The 18,438-nt window shown below is 44.7% G+C and overlaps 1 protein-coding gene and 1 long non-coding RNA gene across 5 annotated transcripts; both read right to left on the bottom strand.

Annotated features, from left to right (window-relative positions):
* Window positions 1–3,259: 3,259 nt before the first annotated feature.
* LOC145429736 (uncharacterized) lies at window positions 3,260–4,231 on the bottom strand. The gene is made up of 3 exons (XR_013910025.1): window positions 4,032–4,231; window positions 3,835–3,946; window positions 3,260–3,754 (listed from the first exon to the last, which is right to left on the bottom strand). It is a non-coding gene; the product is annotated as an uncharacterized LOC145429736 (long non-coding RNA).
* A 954-nt stretch (window positions 4,232–5,185) lies between these two features.
* On the bottom strand, window positions 5,186–17,817 carry fer (fer (fps/fes related) tyrosine kinase). 4 transcript variants are annotated; one of them, XM_080303722.1, is made up of 21 exons: window positions 17,722–17,817; window positions 15,494–15,540; window positions 14,582–14,710; window positions 12,679–12,810; window positions 12,336–12,509; window positions 11,972–12,071; window positions 11,699–11,882; window positions 11,455–11,619; window positions 11,261–11,380; window positions 10,881–11,003; window positions 10,588–10,789; window positions 10,332–10,430; window positions 9,256–9,462; window positions 9,008–9,130; window positions 8,862–8,918; window positions 8,663–8,781; window positions 7,137–7,231; window positions 6,939–7,062; window positions 6,624–6,778; window positions 6,360–6,482; window positions 5,186–6,278 (listed from the first exon to the last, which is right to left on the bottom strand). In XM_080303722.1, exons 3-21 carry the CDS (start codon window positions 14,648–14,650, stop codon window positions 6,142–6,144), a joined length of 2,508 nt encoding a protein of 835 aa, XP_080159848.1. In that variant the 5' UTR covers window positions 14,651–14,710; window positions 15,494–15,540; window positions 17,722–17,817; the 3' UTR covers window positions 5,186–6,141. The 4 variants fall into 4 exon arrangements, with proteins under 4 accessions (XP_080159848.1, XP_080159849.1, XP_026030687.1 ...); XM_080303723.1 differs by having other exon boundaries at window positions 9,256–9,459; XM_026174902.2 differs by having other exon boundaries at window positions 11,455–11,592.
* Between the last annotated feature and the right edge of the window lie 621 nt (window positions 17,818–18,438).

The raw sequence follows: 18,438 nt of genomic DNA, 5'->3' as shown, positions 1-18,438 counted from the left end.
CTTTTGAAGTCATCCTGCTCGATGTAGGCATCATCATGACAACAGGAGTTGTAGTTTTATTTTTAAATTACAGCCAGATGTTACAGCCTCATGATATTCACAGTAAAAACACAACAGCTTGTTTCTTTTTGTGCCACCATCAACCTCAAAGCCCGTAAGGATAAGCTAAGATAACCCTTTATTAGTCCCACACGTTGGAATTTTTTTGGTCACGAAAGCATCTGGAAATAGGAAGGGTTCTGATTGGCTACACTGACTTCAATAGAACCGTGAGATGTTTTATTTTGAAAATGTCCAGGAAATGTGTGCAGTAAATCATATTCAGCAGGTTTATAGAACATTGAACTTGGAGGTGAATCATTTTCACCATTTTCACCATTCAGTAAGCATGTCAAAAAGCAAATCTGATCACTCAATCCATGTATTGATCGTCTGCTTTCAGCCTGGACTCTAAGTGAAAATGTTGAGGAGGAAACCGACTCGTCTGGAGCTTAAGATCGACGACACTGAGGAGTTCGAGAGCGTCAAGAAGGAGCTTGAGGTCTACTCACTTTTGTACCAATCAATCAATTAATCAGTAATAGTAAATGAGAATGAATAACAATCAGTAACATCTGACACTTTAAAGGAAGTAAACTTCAAACAGGACATTATCAGGTTTTCTTTTTCTTTAGGCCAGAAAACGTCAGCGAGAGGAGGCAGAGTCGGGAGGTGGAGTGGGTGGGGGATCTGTAATTGGTGTTGATGTAATTGGGGGTGGAGCCTCTGCCTCAGCATCGTCCTCCACAGCCGCATCAAGGGCAGAGCTTATCAATGAGCGAATTGGCTACAAGCCCCACCCTAAACCGGCGACCCTGCCGACCTTATTTGGAAGTTTACAGTTTTAATGATGAATAAAGTTTGAGCAGAAAAATCTTTGGAGTTTGGAGTATCGTTTTATTTTAAATGAGCAAACATAAAGAATCTCAGAGTGAATCAGAACCCCCCCCCCCAGCATCATGTGACCTGGTCAGTCAGATGGTCTCCAGTAAGTGGGCCAGAGATGGAGTTCCTCGGCTTTCCTGCCTCAGTCAGGCTGGACTTTATTGACACAACAGCGTCTGACAGCTGTTGCACATTCATACCAAGCTTTTCTTCACACACACAACTGTGTTGTATTCAGTCTGCATTCTTCATATTTTATTTTACCATTTTATATTTAAAATGTCTACTTTTTATCCATGACTGTGGTTGTCCAGAGACTGCCTGTTGTGTGTTAATTCCAGTTGATAAAACTATCAAGTGGAATTAAAACTATTATTTTACCGCTCTGTGCACTAAATCACCTAATTAACTGAAGAATCTGCTGCATTTAGCTCATCTTCTTAAGAAGCGCTGCATTCTGTTTTTTGTCCTTTAGACATTTTTATCACCATTTGATAAGATTTCCACGTGACCAATACAGGTGCTGTGTTGTTGTACGGCAGTGAGATGCCAAACTATGTTTATGGGAAGAAAAAATTTAGACTCATGTGTATTCATGGTGACAGGAGGCCATCTCTGGTGCTATTTGACAGTTTACATTTTTGGCTCAATTATGATCTAGTGTACAATCCACTAAACAATTTTTTTCAAGTCTGTAAAAATTTTGAAACCAAAATGCTAAATAAGGTCCCGTTTCCACTTTTAACTCAGACGAGAACTGAGCAGTTGCTTTTTTCAAATGTATTAACATTATTTTATTTGCACATAAATGTGTTTTCTCCACTTATACTTCCTCATAAATTCTGCATTTGCATCATCTTTTTTATAATCAACTTAATTTAAATAAATACACTTCTCTCATTCAGTTAGCGCTTTATCCTAGTTATGTAAACAAGAACCATTCACCACTGATTTGATGTCCAGGGCCCTGTTTCAGGAAGCCGGTTTGGAAAACTCAGAGTGAAAAACGATACTCAGGGTTGAGTAACCCCGAACTGTCCAACTCGGAATATTCCGTTTCAGAAAGGCTGATAACAATTAGTTCAATCAAGGCGGAGTTGCTTTAACCCCAAGTGAAGCGCGCGGACGAGGATACATAAAGCCCTGATAAGCGGAGCACAGATTAAGCGAGTCACCATGGAGACGGAGGGAAAGAAGGCGCGGTCAATGTATTTCACAGCGCTTGAGGCCGAAATGCTGATGGCAGCATATGCCGATAACATGCAAATTCCGCGGAAAAAAGTAACACAGCGACAGCTGCAAAAGAAAGTGAGCATGCATGGCAAAACATAGCCGACAGAGTCAATGCGTGAGTGTTAATTTAAACATTGATCGAGGGATTTCCACCCATTTTACACGTTATTTTATCATATGTTATTTTATTTGTTATTTTATACATTTTATTTTGTGACGTGATGTGAGCGCAGGTGCAACCCAACAGGCCCCAAACGTTCCTGGCAGCAAGTAAAAATGAAATATAAAAATATAGTCCAAACAGGTAAGGTGTAATTGTATTATGAGCCATAGTGCTTGGTCTGTTTGTCCCATGTAAATCAATTGCAGTTAGAGGTTACATTAATTTTCTGTCTGTAAGCACTTATTGAAATTATCTGAGCACATTACAAGTACATATTTGCTTACTCTGTATGCTCAAATGTGACCCGTTATAGCCAACAGAAAAAAAGCGGAGGCCCGAAAAACAGGTGGGGGTCCTCCTCCACCACCACTCACAGAGGCTGAGCAGTTGGCCCTCAGCCAAAACAGTGGGCGCCCTGTGGCCGAAGGCATCTCTGCGGGGACATCCTCTGAGTCAATAACCCCGCAAGACACAAGTGCCTACATAAGGGGTAAATTCAAAATAATACATGATGTGCATACATCCTTTCTTCACAGTCACCTTCGCAGTGCTGCTCATTCATTTGATAAACTCTTTACCATAATGGATTATTTTGTAGTGAAGTTATTTTCCTACTGATTTTGCCTTCCCTCAGCCTTGGTTGTCTTTGAGAGCATAATGACAATGAAGTGTAAGGTGCTTGGTATGTTTGTTAATTGCCATTTGGTCCCTTGTAAGTTATAAGTGACCTGTATAAACCTCATATTCTATCAGTTGATGGTGATGGTGTACTGCATCTGGTGCAGCCTCCTGTTGAGCCAGACCAACATGCAGTTGTGAGTAATACTCCACAGATTATATGAGTTTACAGTAGAACAGCAATGTTGTCTATTTCTTTACTACAGGAAAATAATGAAGAAACATTGACAGCTGTTACAGAGGAGGAAGCAACAGAGACACTTTATGAGGTTTACATCTTTTAATACTTTGTGTACAGGAAACACAGGCGACCAATAAAGCCAGTTGAACAAAAAATCTGTTTATTCTTCTTTCAACATGTTGAGGTGATGGGTCAAAGGAAATGATTGTGACATATGGTGTCTCTGACTGCTCTTCCATCTTGTATGTCCGTGGGAGGGTCAGGATGTTCATGGTTTGGATCACTGCTGATGTTTGGTTCAGAAGGACAGTGTTCTCCTCTAATTGTGGCAATGTTGTGAAGAATCACACATGCCACAATAATGTCACATGCCCTTTCTGGGGTGACCCTGAGTCTTTGCAGGCACTGGAACCGGGCCTTAAGCATTCCGATAGTCATTTCAACTCTGGCTCTTGTCCTGCAATTAGCCAGATTATATCGCTGCTGTGGGCCCGGTTCAGGGTCAGGGTAAGGGGCAAGCAAATAGGGTAAACATGGATACCCCCTATCACCAAGCAAGTAGCCAGTGAACTCTCCTAAGACAGAAGGATACACTTCAGTTCAAATGTCCCTGAAGCAATTGGTCTTTATATATTTTAAAGTATTTTCAACTCACCATGTCCAAATTTTGTGCTCAGTGTACATTCACGGAATATTTGTGAGTCATGGACAGAGCCTGGCCACTTGGCTTCCACATTTGTGATAATGTTGGCAGCATCATATATGATCTTCACAGTGCAGAGAACACAAATTAGCATCCATTACTATGATGAAATAATTTGTTAGTTTGAAATGCTACAGGGAACTATGTACCTGTACATTAATGCTGTGGAAAGACTTCCTGTTCACATAGTCTCCTTCATTTACTGAAGGAGCAATAATTGGAATGTGAGTACCATCTATACAGCCAATCACGCCTGGGAACCGTGAAAATAAATGTAAAATTTAAGTAGTAGTTCAAGTATCACCACATCATAAATTAAGTTTTGTTCATCCTGATACCTGCAATTTTGTGGCATCCCTCTTTGATGAATCTTGTGGGTCTGTGACCGGGGAACACCACAGACGAGTACAGGAGACGTTTCAGTGCAACTGTAACATTCCTGACTGCCCGACAGACGGTAGCCTTGGAAACGTGCTCAGCGTCACCAATATTATACAGAAAGCTCCCGTTTGCAAAAAACCGAAGTGCAATACAAATAATATGTACAGAACTGAGAGCATGTCCGCGATGTGTCACATGCGTAATATATGGCCTGAGGATGTTATCCAAATAACTTATAGATTGTGCTGAGAAACGGTAACGTTCGCACAGGAAATCATCAGGTAATGATAAGATGTCCAGACGCGCTCGAATCACTCTCTCCCGGCGGAGAGCTCTGCGGAGAATTTGGGCTTCGATATCTACCGGCTCTTCAAGGAAGGGACACGCCATGTCTGAGACTTCCTACTGTCAGGTTTCCGACAAAGGGGCGGAGACAGTCAGGGTTAGTTGTGGTAAACCTGCTAGGGGGCAGGTTAGCTTCACGGCGTGTGTCGTCATAGTGACTCACTCAGGCTGCAGCTGAACTCGCTTTGTGAAACCGAAAACCCAGAGTTTTCGTTAACTCAGGGTATACTTACTCAGTTTTTCCACTAAACCGGCTTCCTGAAACAGGGCCCAGAACGAACCTAGTTCAGACCCTCTCCACCTTCTTCATCCAGGTTACCTGCAATGTCTTTAAAATCCAGCAGATGTTGTTCTTGAGCAACACATCACCACAGTTATGACTATCGGGCATCACCTAGGGCTCAGTTCGTTATAGCCAATTTACTCCTTAACTCACCTGCTTAAAGTCTGCATAGAGGCATGGCCTCTTTGGCTGATAGGTGAAAAGCAACTCAGTGGTGTAGCTGTAAATGCTGAACTACACCTCTGGACTGCATTTGTGCTGTTCCAGCATTTTGAATGGGCATCAAACACTGGCTTATTTTCATACAGTTTATTTTCATAATAAAGGTACAACAATAATATTTTAAAAAGACGATTAGTGTCGGAACTCAGAAAAACTTGTATTTACAGTAACAGTCAGTAGGTGGAGCTCTCAGCTCTGATGTCCAAGAAGTGATGCTTACCAAACACTACTCAAAGTTCTTTTACTCTGAACACATAGCAACCTGAAAATATACAAAGTGCTGGTGATAAAAATCCAAGCTGTTTGGTCAAAGAAACTTTCTGGGGGGGGAAAAAAAAAAAAAACCGCTTGTGGACGTGGTCTGTGTGATGAAACTGTGCATCATGTGCTATTAACCAATCAGCAGTGATGTGCAGAGAAACCCCGCCCCCTAAAAAAGGACGTAAACATTTTTATTTTTTAGTGTTTTTAGTTTTTGTTGGAATGCATTTTTGTTTTGTTCAAGTTAGTGTCTTCAATTAAGTTTAAACTGATATCAATGACATGTGGGCTCAGTTACCGCACGCGGTTTCTGTCTTTTAGATCTTTCAGATTTTAAGATTTTCCCAACTAAAAGCTTCTTCAGATTAATGGCAGAAATAAAAAAATTAAATTAAATAAAACAGTTTTAGTGTTCAGAGCTGATGGTCAAAGGGAAGGATGTGTGGCCGTTATAACAGAAGGGGGCTTCACATCGTTTCAACTAAAAAATAGAAATATTTGAGTTTAAAAAAGAAAAAAAAGAAAAAAAGCTTGCACAAACATTTTAGCAGCTTCTGTTTGTTTGTAGTGTTGTTATTGATTCAGTGTTTGTTTACTCTGTTTGTTTATCATTTAGTGTAGATCAATCGATCAATTACTCATTCAGTTTCTTGACTCGAGGCTGGCGTCCTTCCTGTAATGCAGTGTTTCGTGTTCTGATCTCGGAGTCTGCGATTGGCGATCTTACACTTTAAGGGAGTGTCCTCAGACTGGCCTCATCAACCTCATCACTTCTTCTTAATAGCAGCAAGGTCCCGCTGCAGCTCGGAGAACTTGGGCCGGTCCTCGGGGCTGTACTGCCAGCAGCGCTGCATCACTTTGTACACATCGTCAGGGCAACGTTGAGGGCAAGCCATCCTGTAACCTAGCAACCAGGAACACATGGTCACCACTTGATGATATCACTGATTTTGTGATGCAGCTGATTGATTATCTGAGTGTTTACCTTTCTCCACCTGTTCTCGAGCCTGCTGATTGGTCATCCCCGGGTAAGGACATACCCCCAGACTGAAGGTTTCCCACAGGAGGATACCGTAACTCCACACATCGCTCTCTGAGCTGTAACGACCTGCAGCGCCCAATCACAGCACAGCACACAATCAGCAGCCACTCTCTGCTCTGTTTTTATTAACTTCTGTCACAGACTCAACAGCTTCTTTAAAAATCAACAGGCATCTCAGGTACAGGTGTGTGTGTGTGTGTGTGTTACCATAGTTGAGCGCCTCAGGTGCAGTCCATTTTATGGGGATCTGTTTGAGTCCAGAAGAAGAATAAATGCCGTCATCCTCCTGACGACTCATCCCAAAGTCACTGATCTTCAGCACGCTGTTATCCCCGACAAGACAGTTCCTCGCTGCCAGGTCCCTGAGATACACACAGACACACACACATACACACACACACGCATACACGATGGTTAAACTCAGAAAATACTTAAACTTTGAACTCACTCCGAGTTTGATGGCAAGAACAAGTCTCTGCAAAGTTTTGACGGGTTTTATAACCCCGCCGTAACCGTGGTTACCTATGGATGCAGTTTTTGCTCTCCAGGTACGCCATCCCAGCCGCAGCATCAACTGCAAAGCGAAGCAGCTGTTTGGTCTTCAGCTCATCCTTCTTCTTTCTCAGGAATGACAGAAAGTCTCCACCTGGACTCATAAGACACACCTGTTAGAAACTGACCAATAACAATACAAGTTCACTCAATTTAAGCTTCACCCACCAGGAACGAGCTCCATGACAATGTAGATCGGCTGTCGCTGGGTACAAACGCCAATCAGCTTCACAATGTTCGGGTGGTCATACTGCTTCAGGATTCTGCAGCCAATCAGAGAGGAGCAGAGTGAGCGTTCAGCCAATCAGAGAGCAGAGTAAGTGTTAAGCCAACCAGAGAGGCCATTTTTTATATTTCTCACTCTGTTTAATTAATTTCTGAATGTGATCATCACCTCTTTCTTTGGTTAGAGGTAACTATCCCACGCTTCTCTTTCTGGAACAAACTCCTGGAGGAGGCGGGACTCTGGGCAGGTGTGGGATACTCACAGTGCCTCTGGTTCAGAGTTTTCCTCAGGCGGGTTGTCTCTGTAAGACTCGGGGTCACTGACTAAGGTCAGGTAACAGGTCAAAGTGCCCGATCCTCTCAGAGTCTTTGGGTGAAATCCAGAGAAACCTGTAGGTGTCACGGGGTCATCAGCCTGCTCTAAAAAAAAAGTGTTGGAGGTATGGAAGGTCATAAGCACCTCAATCCACCTCACTCCCCGAAGGCCAAAGGTCACTGATTGCATTGTATAAGCTGATCTAAGGCCACGTGTAATACGCTTGGCTGAAGATGAGCTGAGCGCTGAGGAGGATTAGAAGGCGGTGAAGCCTTAGCAGAGTCCTGGCAAACTTAAACAGAGAGTGAGGGGTGAATGCTAGGGGGAGCTCCTTTTTGATCCATGTCTTTAATGTCATGTAGAGTTCTGAGACAGAACCAGTGGAGCAGCAGAACTGCATGACAGATCCTTTCTTTAACACAAGGACCAAAGCTGTGATCAGGTATCACCCTGCTCAGCCTCCCTTATGGAGAAGAGATGCGATGTAGTTTTGGCCTTTCTCTGACTGTCCCATCTACAGTTTGAGACAACCCTAATGACCATCACTTCTTGGACATCAGAGCTGAGAGCTCCACCTACTGACTGTTACTGTAAATACCAAATCCAGGAGGATCTGACTGGAGGAGCGCAAGTCGACCTTGGTGTGATGAGCCTTTTTCCGGGTTTTTAAACTCACATCTTTCTGTTCCTGAGGCTGATAGATGGGTTGAACTTTCTGAACTTGCTTTATAATTTTCTCTTCTTCTCTTCTGGCACCGTGGATAATGATTCAGGGTTCAGGTTTGGCTTCCAAAGTCAAAACCGTGCCCTTAACATTCAGCTCGGACTCAGCGGGTATAGAAGAGGGTTTCCTGTTTTCCACCTTCAAGGTTTCTACCTGAAGGCGGAAAACTCTGGACCTGTTGAGATGGGAGGAGACTATGGAGGGATTACTGCTCTGGGAATACCGACATTCCAGCAGGAAAGGGAGAAAAGGACGTCTGACATCGCCCGATTAGATGCTGACATAACAACCCAAGTTTGACAGGGAGTACACAGACAGACATTTGGGCTGTTTCCCGATATGTGGTGTAAAAACTGTTTGATTGATTTGCTACTGACTGATTTGTTGATGATGATGATGATGTTGATGGTGCTTGCATGAAGGGCTCACCTGGCCTCAGACAGAAAGCGGATCTTCAGCTCTGGAAGCAAATCCTCTTTACACGTTTTCACGGCGACCGGTGTTTTGTCTCGCTGCAGAGTCCCTTTGTACACCTCGCCAAAGTTACCCTGTAATAAAGACAGCAACGAACGACGGGAAATGAAGGCGGTGAGTGAAAGATGAGTATAAGGACAGGTAGATGCCTCACCTTTCCCAGCAGGTCCCCCAGCACCACATCCTCATGGTTCAGGATCCACTTCTTGTCCTGCAGAGAAAAAACAGCCAGTGAGCACCAAATACCATCATGATAACTAACCTCAATGCACAACTGTATGTGGGTGTAGGAGGGGCTACCTTTACAACGGGGTTTTGCAGCACGACTCCAGACTTCTTGGTAATGACTTGCTTGGTGGTGAAGTGATGCTCAATGAGCTGAGGGATGGTGGTGAAGCCCGTCCCCTCAAAACGGTACTGATTCTACCAGAGAGGGTGAGAGACATTAGCTTAACATATGAGAGAGACACACACACACACCGGGTTACTGTGTGTGAATATATGTCGATATATTGGATGATGAAGTGTGTGTGTGTAATCGCACGTACATCAGCATACTGGATGATGAAGTGACGTCTCTGATCGTCAGAAAAGACAGACAGGACATACTCGCCCGGTTTGCCATGGCTCTCCCTAACGAGGAATTCTCCCTGTTGCCGTAGTAACTCCTGAGCCTCAATGCGGGGGATGGCGCCGTGGTACCACTCTTGCTCTGCTAGAGGGCGTTCCGATGTGGGGATCACATCAAAGAACTGCTGCAGAGATGCAGAAGAAGAAAAATCTCCAATATAATCTGATCCTTCCACCTCTGATTCAGACCGCCCTCTCCCCCCACCTCCTCCAGCTCTATTTGGGGGAAACCGAGGCGTTTCCAAACCAGATGAGACTAACGATCTCTTAGGTGTCCTGGATCTTCTCCCAGTTGGAGATTAAACACCTTAGTAAGGATCAGCACAGCATCCACATCCCTACAGCAACCGCTCCATCAGTCACTCTTCCACTCTGCTCTCTCTGAGATACCGAAACTCCTCCAACCAAGGACCCTAAGCCTCCAATACCTAGAGTGAGAACATGGCCTCACACATGGAGCTGCTCATTCTCATTCTCTGGAGAAGCTGAAGGTGATGTGAATCAGTTGACCCGTGATGCCAGAAATGCCAATGAGAAATTCAAAGAGGCGGTGCCAAAGCCAAGTCCCTGAAATCCACGAGCACTCCCTTTGTTACCCTGTCTCTATCCGTAAAAGTTTTGAACAGCATCAGTAACAAAGGGCAGCCCCAGTGAAGTGCAGCACCACCACCACCAAGCCCTCATTGAGGCCGTACAGGGGCTGAATGCACGCAACTACGAGCTAGAAGGCTCTTACTTCCAAAGCACCCTCTAGAGGACTGCCCAAGAGATGTAGCTGAATGAGTCCACAAAGCACAGGTAAGCAAGTTGGACAAACTCCTTCCACACCTCAGTTACAGCTTTGGCTAATGCCAGAGTCACTCTCTGATTAGCTGCTTCCTATCAGATCTATCTGGACTCCCACAGGCTAATCAAGACTCCTCCGTCCTCTGGAGGCTTCCTTCACCTCTGATTCTGTTGAGATATAAACGGGTTCAGTGTTGAAAAGTCTTACCGAGGTAGAGGAGCCCAGCATTGCTTTGGGAGATCGAATCATCCCAGCCAGAGAGTGACGAAGAGTGTCGAACCGAGATCCACGGTCCTTCACTTTGTCCTACACACACACACACACACACACACACACACACACACACACACTTTTAATCCAGAGCGCTACATTCAAATGTTAAATGTGGAAAAAACGCTTGTGAAAATGAATCTCTTCCTGTCAGTTCTAATCGATAAATGAAAACTAATAATTGAATATTTACAGTTGATCCGACAGAGCGAGTATCGTCCTCGTATGGCAGTGCGGGGGGTGGTGGTGGCGGGGGAGGGGAAGCAGCAGCATCTGCCATCTTGGCGTCGAGCAAGGCCTTCTGGGAGGCAAGGCTCGCCTCTGAGCTGCGCAGTGATTGGACAGCGTGCCGAAGCTCGAGGAGAGAGAGTTTCTGACTGAGCAGCAGGACGCAGCTGAGGGCGAGAGACACAGACAGTCAGAGACAGAGAGAGAGAGAGAGGGAGAAAGAAAGAGAAAGCTCCGACTCCACCTCCTCGCACTCACTCGCTCTTCTTCTCCGCACTCTGCTGACTCGTCTGGATTTTGTTGTCCAGGTCGTCAGCCAGCGCCTCCTTGCCCTGCAGATTCTGCTGAGTCAGCTGCAGCTCCTCTGTTGCCGACGACAACCTAAAGGCAATTAAAACAAGGGTTAGTAGCCACACCCACATACACACAAAGACAGTGGTGTAACTCCACTAAGTACACCACCCCCCATCACACAGACCCTAAAGCCAAACAGGCCAAAGCAGGCAGAGTGGTGCTCAGGACCCCAGGCAGAAATCACAGAGCTCTGCGCTCACCAAAATCAGATACTAACAGGTACTACAAGCTTTTAGTTTGGTGGGTTACGGCAAACACTGAAATGAAAGTTTGAAAAAACGCACTTGGCTCTCAAGCTTTCAACTGTCAGCGTGTTCCACAAAATCTCATTGGCCGGCAGGTTGTCCATCTCCTCCGAAAGAGATGCGTCAAACTCCACAGTCGCCTCTGGCGTCTCCGGAGACCTAAGAGAGGTAGGCAGGTGGTTACCAGTGCAACCCGGACAAAGAGGTGTCCTGTCCAACAGGTGTGAGCTGACCTGTAGGCGTCGATGAAGTGCTGATACTCGGCAAGAGGATCGATCTGCTCAACTGCTGCCGCAATCTCCTGATGGACCTTCACGATCTCCTCAGAGAGAAGACTGCTGATCTCACAGTACTCCTCAAGAATACTTTTCCTGCACCAATACACACACAAAAAGTAGCTGACAGTACTTTTCCAGAATATTTTTACTGCAGTAATAGATAGGTATGAGATGGTATGACAGTGGTCATGTGACTCACAGGGCAAGTGTCATGTCTTCCTGCATCCTCTGCAGAGCGTCCAGCAGGGCGGGTGCGGCATGGCAGCGGTGTTCATCCTGCTGCGTCCGGGCGCTGCACACCGCGAGCACATACTGGTTGTGAAGGTTGTGGAGCTTCCCCATAGCCTTGTCATAACGGTCGCGGGCACGCTCCACCTCACGGCCTTTAATTGGAAGTGAGAGACGGTTAGGGAGGAGTCAAAAGGACAGTGTAACAAAGGACAGTGTAACAAAGAGGGTTTCAGGGACTCACCTTTGGCTACAGCCTCTCTGTATTTCTCTTTGGCGTTGCTGGCATCACGGCTCAACTGACGATACGTCACCTTCAGCTTATCCAGGTCAGTCCTGGTTACCTAGCAACCATAACCATACCGAGAAGTAACGAATGAAATCTTAACCACATGCCTATAAATTTAAATGGTGGATGACATCATAATGATTAGTTTTTAATTAATTGAAATTATTTAAAAGCTGATGAAACCTAAGAGACGTGCTCAGGTGAGCTCACTCAGTCCAACATGCTTGTAAAAGCCCTGGCGTGCTTATATTATGCACCAACAGGAAACTAACTTTTAGCTAAGGCTCTGACTCAGTCTGCTGCCCCTCCCCCTGCACACCTTGTGGATGTGGCTCTCCAGCTGCTGATGAAGACTTTGGTAGCTCTTCTTCACCTGCTGCTTGTCCCGGATCAGCGTGGCGAGACGGTGCAGTGGCCCCGAGTTCAAATCGTCGGCGTGACTTCTCATTATCCGACCCAACGCCTCCGTCTGACGAATCACCTGCGACCACGACTGGGACACACACACACACACACACACACACACACACACACACACACACACACACACACACACACACACACACACACACACACACACACACACACACACACACACACACTTACTTAGACTGGTCCACATGCTTTGCCCCTCCCATTAAACCAACAACTGAGCCACTCACCTTACTCACGGTGCTGACATAGTCGGCAGTTTCTTGTTTCTCCATCTGCTGCGTCATGCTGAGCAGCAGAGAGGCATACTCTTTATCACTTTTCACCCGCAGCGTCATGAAGCGCTTCACCGTCTCCAGCAGCTAGAAGGCAGGCAGCAAGAGTGAACCAGACAAGAAGTGACGAGTGGAGAGGAGGAGGCGCAGAATAATGACATCACACAAAAGACAGGTGTTTGACACAGAATGTAGATAAAAGATGGACCTGGCCACTGTGACACACTGATTTTTGGAGTCTCAACGTTAGCATTTTGGAAGGTGCTATGTTATTTATTTGATTAAGGAAGTGACCATATTTGTCCGAGAGGGCAGATTTACTTAATGCTGTGTAATATTAAATCAAAATCTTCAAATTTCACTCTCAAAACTGAAGATCACCCTTCTCAGCCCTGTTAGTACAGTAACCTCACAGCAGCCATATAAATTAACATAATTAAAAATGCTCCTAAAGGCTCCAACAAACTTTACTATACAAACTTTAAAAAAAGTGTTATATAAACATTTGCCCTTGTACGGGTGTAATAAACCAGGAAATTATCTATAGAGACTAGGGATGGGTATCGAAAACCGGTTCTTGTTGAGAACCGGTTCCCACTGTTTCAATTCCTTGGAATTGTTTGCCATTTTTGCAAACGATTCCCTTATCGATTCCAGTCGCCCCAAATGACGTCATCACGTTGCGGAGCGTCATTTACCTCGCAGGAAACACGGCGCGTAAGCCGCTCAAAAGTTTGGTTATACTTTACGAGAACGGATGACAACAGGGCAACTTGCAATACTTGCAAAGTAGATATTTCATTTAAGGGAGGAAACACTACGAATATGCAAAAGCATTTGCTCACAAAACACGCGATGACCTTAAATGAATGTCGTGTTTTTAATTCCGCTCCGGACTCGTGAACCTCAACCCAGCAGCAGCGGTAACGTTTGCACGTCCTCTCCCGTTAATGCGGCAGGTAAATAATCAACTAACAGTGCATATTATGTTAGCGCAATCTGCCTTATTACAAGACCTGCCATTACTGTGCATTTAGGTGACCATGATGAGAGAGACAGAGTCTGGCTCAGATGCTGGCAGCTCTCGCTGCAGTCTACCGGTAGCGTCTCCTTTCAGGCCAGGATAGACGAATGTCACCGAGCAGTGACTAAGTTTGTGGTAAAAGGCTTGCACCCATTTGCTACAGCAGATGCCCCCGATTTTCGGTAAGTGAATGTGTTTAATTGTAGGCAGGGACATTACTGGATATTCTTGTGTAATTGCTACAGAATAATTTATGTTATAGTTTGTTATTGCTACAGAAGAATATTTATTTTATTATTTTACATTTACAATTTTTTTTTCCTGGGGCCCCTTTGACACCCCATTGAAGAGCCGTAGGCTGTGGATCTCTTAAGATCTCACTGTTGGGTTTGTAAGGCCATGTTACTCCTAAATTTCTATCTTGTTCAAAGAGAAGATATAAAACAAAGTTCTAAGCTAATCGACCTTAGTGTTCTCCTTTTTTAAAAATAAGAATCGATAAGAGAATCGATAAAGAATCGAATCGTTAAACAGAATCGAAAATGGAATCGGAATCGTGAAAATCTTATCCATACCCATCCCTAATAGAGACCCCAAATTTTGTGTATTAGTCTGTAAACATGTTTATTTCTGCTGCAAAGTTTTAAATGGAGGTATGTGGGGACTGACTCACTGCTGCCCCTGCTGGACATGAGAGGAACTGTATCCATCTTTAATTACAGTCTGTATAAACAGTGCCCACCACAGGTCAGACTGTGAACTGCACCCCTCTGATAGTGATCTCCGCAGGTGGAAACATGTTGAGCTCTTTGAGTATTTGAGGCTATATCAGACCTTTAACTCCCAGTCCTGCAGCTTCAATAATCCCTCGTGGGAATTCCTTAGATCCCGACCGAACCCCATCCTGGATCTCAGTCTTTGTGTTTAACAGCGTGGATTAGCGGGCACTGATAGCATGGCCGTCTATGGAGAGACAGAAATATCAGCAGGTTCATAACAAATAGATGATCTGAAACAAACTCTTCAAACCTCGACATCTCCCACAGTCACTTCTAAACCTCTGAACAAATTGAGCAGGATATGTTTACTCTGCTAAAGCCACAGCCTGAAACCTCATAACCCATTTTATACTCTCTAACAACCCTCTAAAAACCGCTGAAATCCTCAGACACCAGAACAGGGTGATTTCACCTCCAGCACAGAAAAATTCAAACTGTCCGACAACAGAAATGAAACCATCAGGTGTGAAACACTCACTTCCTCCTTGGCTTTAAAGTGGTTTAAACTATAAACATTAGCTTCAATCTGCTAAAGCTAACTCAAAAACTTTCCAAGACTTTCCAAAACACGTTCCAAGCATATTTCCAACATCTTCACTACTTCCTTCTAGGACGCTTCAAAACTTTTCAGACTTCCTTCAAACTATCTAATCACGTCACAAAACCTTAAAACACATGAAACGGTTTAAATATAGCTTTAAAGCACTTTAAGATGTTTAAAAACTGTTTTAAAAAGTTAAAACGGCTTGTGGCACTTTAAGTTTCAAACTATGCTAACGCTAGCCGCTGCTCCCGTCTAAATTAAAGGGAAATGAAGCTAGCGTGCTAAAAAGATAACGGCAGCTTCCTTTGGAATTGCAGGAAAACTGACTTATTAACATACTAACAGCTGCTGTTAAACTTTGTTCAGAAGTCTTTAAAACTGAAGCCGAACGCACTCAGAGACCCCCTGTCCGCTTCTCCGAACCTTTTCTCCGGGTACGAAGCTCCAATGGAGCGGCGGAGGAGCGCCGGTGTTCCAGATCAACTGGCGTTTAGATCAACTGGCGTTGGTCGAACAGATGTGTGGCAGTCTTGCGTTTCAGGAGCTCCTACCGACAAACCAGCAAAAAAACACCAAATGTGTCATCTGTGACACTTGTGAGGTTATCTCAAACACACTCCGTCAGTCTTGATGCTGTTGAACAACAAAATGTTTAAAAATGTGGCGAGTTTACCTGGTGATATCCTCATGCGCGACGCGATCGCGAAAACAGCAAACAAGTAACACCACGCCGTTGTTGTTCACAGGACAGCAAGAGTAAACGATCGGGAGACCCTTGTCGTCGTTATCGTTCCACTCGCACGGTTTATTTCACCGAATTCAGCGTTTTTGCTTCACAACTAAAGCGAGCAGTTTGCTCTGTGCACCAACATGGACTCGAGTCAACCAGCGCCACCTCTGGCCAAGTGCCACAGCCTACAGCCAGATCAACCTGTGACACACATCTGCACCACGTTTGAATTCGTGTCATGCACATTTGTACCTTTCAATTGTGTGTTTGTGCGTCATGCAAATAAACCTTTGAAAAGAATGAAATGATATCATATATTCCTTATTGGCCTACATTTGTACAAAATTCCAAATTATATACACAAAGTCATAGAAATCACCACTCCAATTGGTCATCATGATTTTAATATTCTCTTTTTCCATAACAATGAAATACGCCTTGGACAAATATGACACATCAATATTTCATTAGTGTTGTAACATCACATGTCGCTAGCATAGTCTGTCTGTGTCTTTTCCCTGAAAATGAATATTTCCAGCCAATATAGGCAATTCATCAACATGGCTGGAGTTATATACAGTCTGTATAAGTGTGGTTAATCTAATGAAGATTTGTAAGGAGACGGCAGTTACTGTGAATCCACAGCAGTTACACAGTGATTAGTAATAAACAGCCAGTGAGAGTGAGTGGATATGACTGTTCCCACCACTAACACATGACCATAGCCCACTACTAGATTAACTTGTGACACATCTGCACCTGCTGCTATGATCACAGTGAGTAGAGGCTGAGTGGCTGCACTTACCCCTGGTACATCCAAATCTGCCCACAAACATGTTGAAAGATGCAATGCCAGCAATGTGGATTGTCAACACTGAAAACAATCAGTAAGCAAAGACAACAGGGATCACTTTTTTCTGTTTATTTAGCACCCACAACATTTGTAGTCGCCTTCTGCACAGGGGAAGTCCACACACACTGTGTGGTACCACTTTCCACAGAAGGTGCAATCTGCAAGATTGAATGAGATTGTCAGAGTCATTGTCTGGCTGTTTATTACTAATCACCTGCTGTACATTCACAGTAACTGCCATCTCCTTACAAATGTTTATTAGATTGACCACACTTATGCAGACTGTATATCACAACCAACTCTAACATGTTTGTTTGCAGAGGGAAGACACAGACAGACTACGCTAACGACATGTGATGTTACAACACTGGTGAAATATTAGTGTGTTCACGACATTTTTCGTATGGGCAAAAGTATTGATATCAGGATGGTGATTCTTATGTGTATGTCATTTGGCATTTTGTACAAATGTAGGCTGATATTAAATACATGATATCATTTCATTCATTTCAAAGGTTTGTTTGCATGACGCACAAACACACAATTGAAAGGTACAAATGTGCATGACACGAATTCAAACGTGGTGCAGATGTGTGTCACAGGTTGATCTGGCTGTAGGCTGTGGCACTTGGCCAGAGGTGGCGCTGGTTGACTCGAGTCCATGTTAGTGCACAGAGCAAACTGCTCGCTTTAGTTGTGGAGCAAAAACGCTGAATTCGGTGAAATAAACCGTGCGAGTGGAACGATAACGACGACAAGGGTCTCCCGATCGTTTACTCTTGCTGTCCTGTGAACAACAACGGCGTGGTGTTACTTGTTTGCTGTTTTCGCGATCGCGTCGCGCATGAGGATATCACCAGGTAAACTCGCCACATTTTTAAACATTTTGTTGTTCAACAGCATCAAGACTGACGGAGTGTGTTTGAGATAACCTCACAAGTGTCACAGATGACACATTTGGCGTTTTTTTTGCTGGTTTGTCGGTAGGAGCTCCTGAAACGCAAGACTGCCACACATCTGTTCGACCAACGCCAGTTGATCTAAACGCCAGTTGATCTGGAACACCGGGATACTCGCAGGGGGTTCCCAGTTTTTCCTGCGCTCCTCGGACGCTTTCTGCCGCTTTAACGCACCAGGAAGTGGGTTAATGCGGCAGGAGGCTCGCTGTCCGATCACCGCGGTCCTCTGTCGTCCTTGGCCGGTATCATGTCCTCCGGTTCTTCTGGATTCTCTGCTCCGTTTCCCGGCTTCTCCAGCTGCTGTCCGGCTACCGAGCTAACGGCTAACAGGGAGGGGCTTCCGTGGGAAACGGAAGGAAGGGGGGAGGAGGGGGTCTTATTGTGTGGCTGAAGACGTGAACGTGTAACATGCGTGGGATATACGTTGGAAAGAGGAGCCGTAGGACACAGAACATCTGGATCAAACACTCCGATTTCACACACCTGGATTAAACACACCTGGGCATCATTTCTTATCGCTGCACCCTGTGGTAGAAACTATAAAAATAAACCTGAGAATGTGCACACCTGTATCTGAGCCAGGTAAGCATCTTGGTGACCCGCCAAACTAAATCTTGCAATAAAACCCATTCAGCTTGTTTAGATAGTGTCAGAAATATCCAGAGCAGCAGGGAGCCTTACCTGTACTGTTATCTCTCACTGTAGCAGGTATTAGCCCTTCGTCACTCCCCACATCCTTGTTATGAAAAACAGAGGTGGGACCAAGTCATTGTTTTGCAAGTCTCAAGTAAGTCTCAAGTCTTTATCCTCAAGTCAAGTCTCAAGT

Source organism: Astatotilapia calliptera, chromosome 7, assembly GCF_964374335.1.
Source record: "Astatotilapia calliptera chromosome 7, fAstCal68.1, whole genome shotgun sequence".
Classification (NCBI taxonomy): domain Eukaryota; kingdom Metazoa; phylum Chordata; class Actinopteri; order Cichliformes; family Cichlidae; genus Astatotilapia; species Astatotilapia calliptera.
Note: the sequence above shows the minus strand (reverse complement) of the source record. Positions and strands in the feature narration are given on the sequence as shown.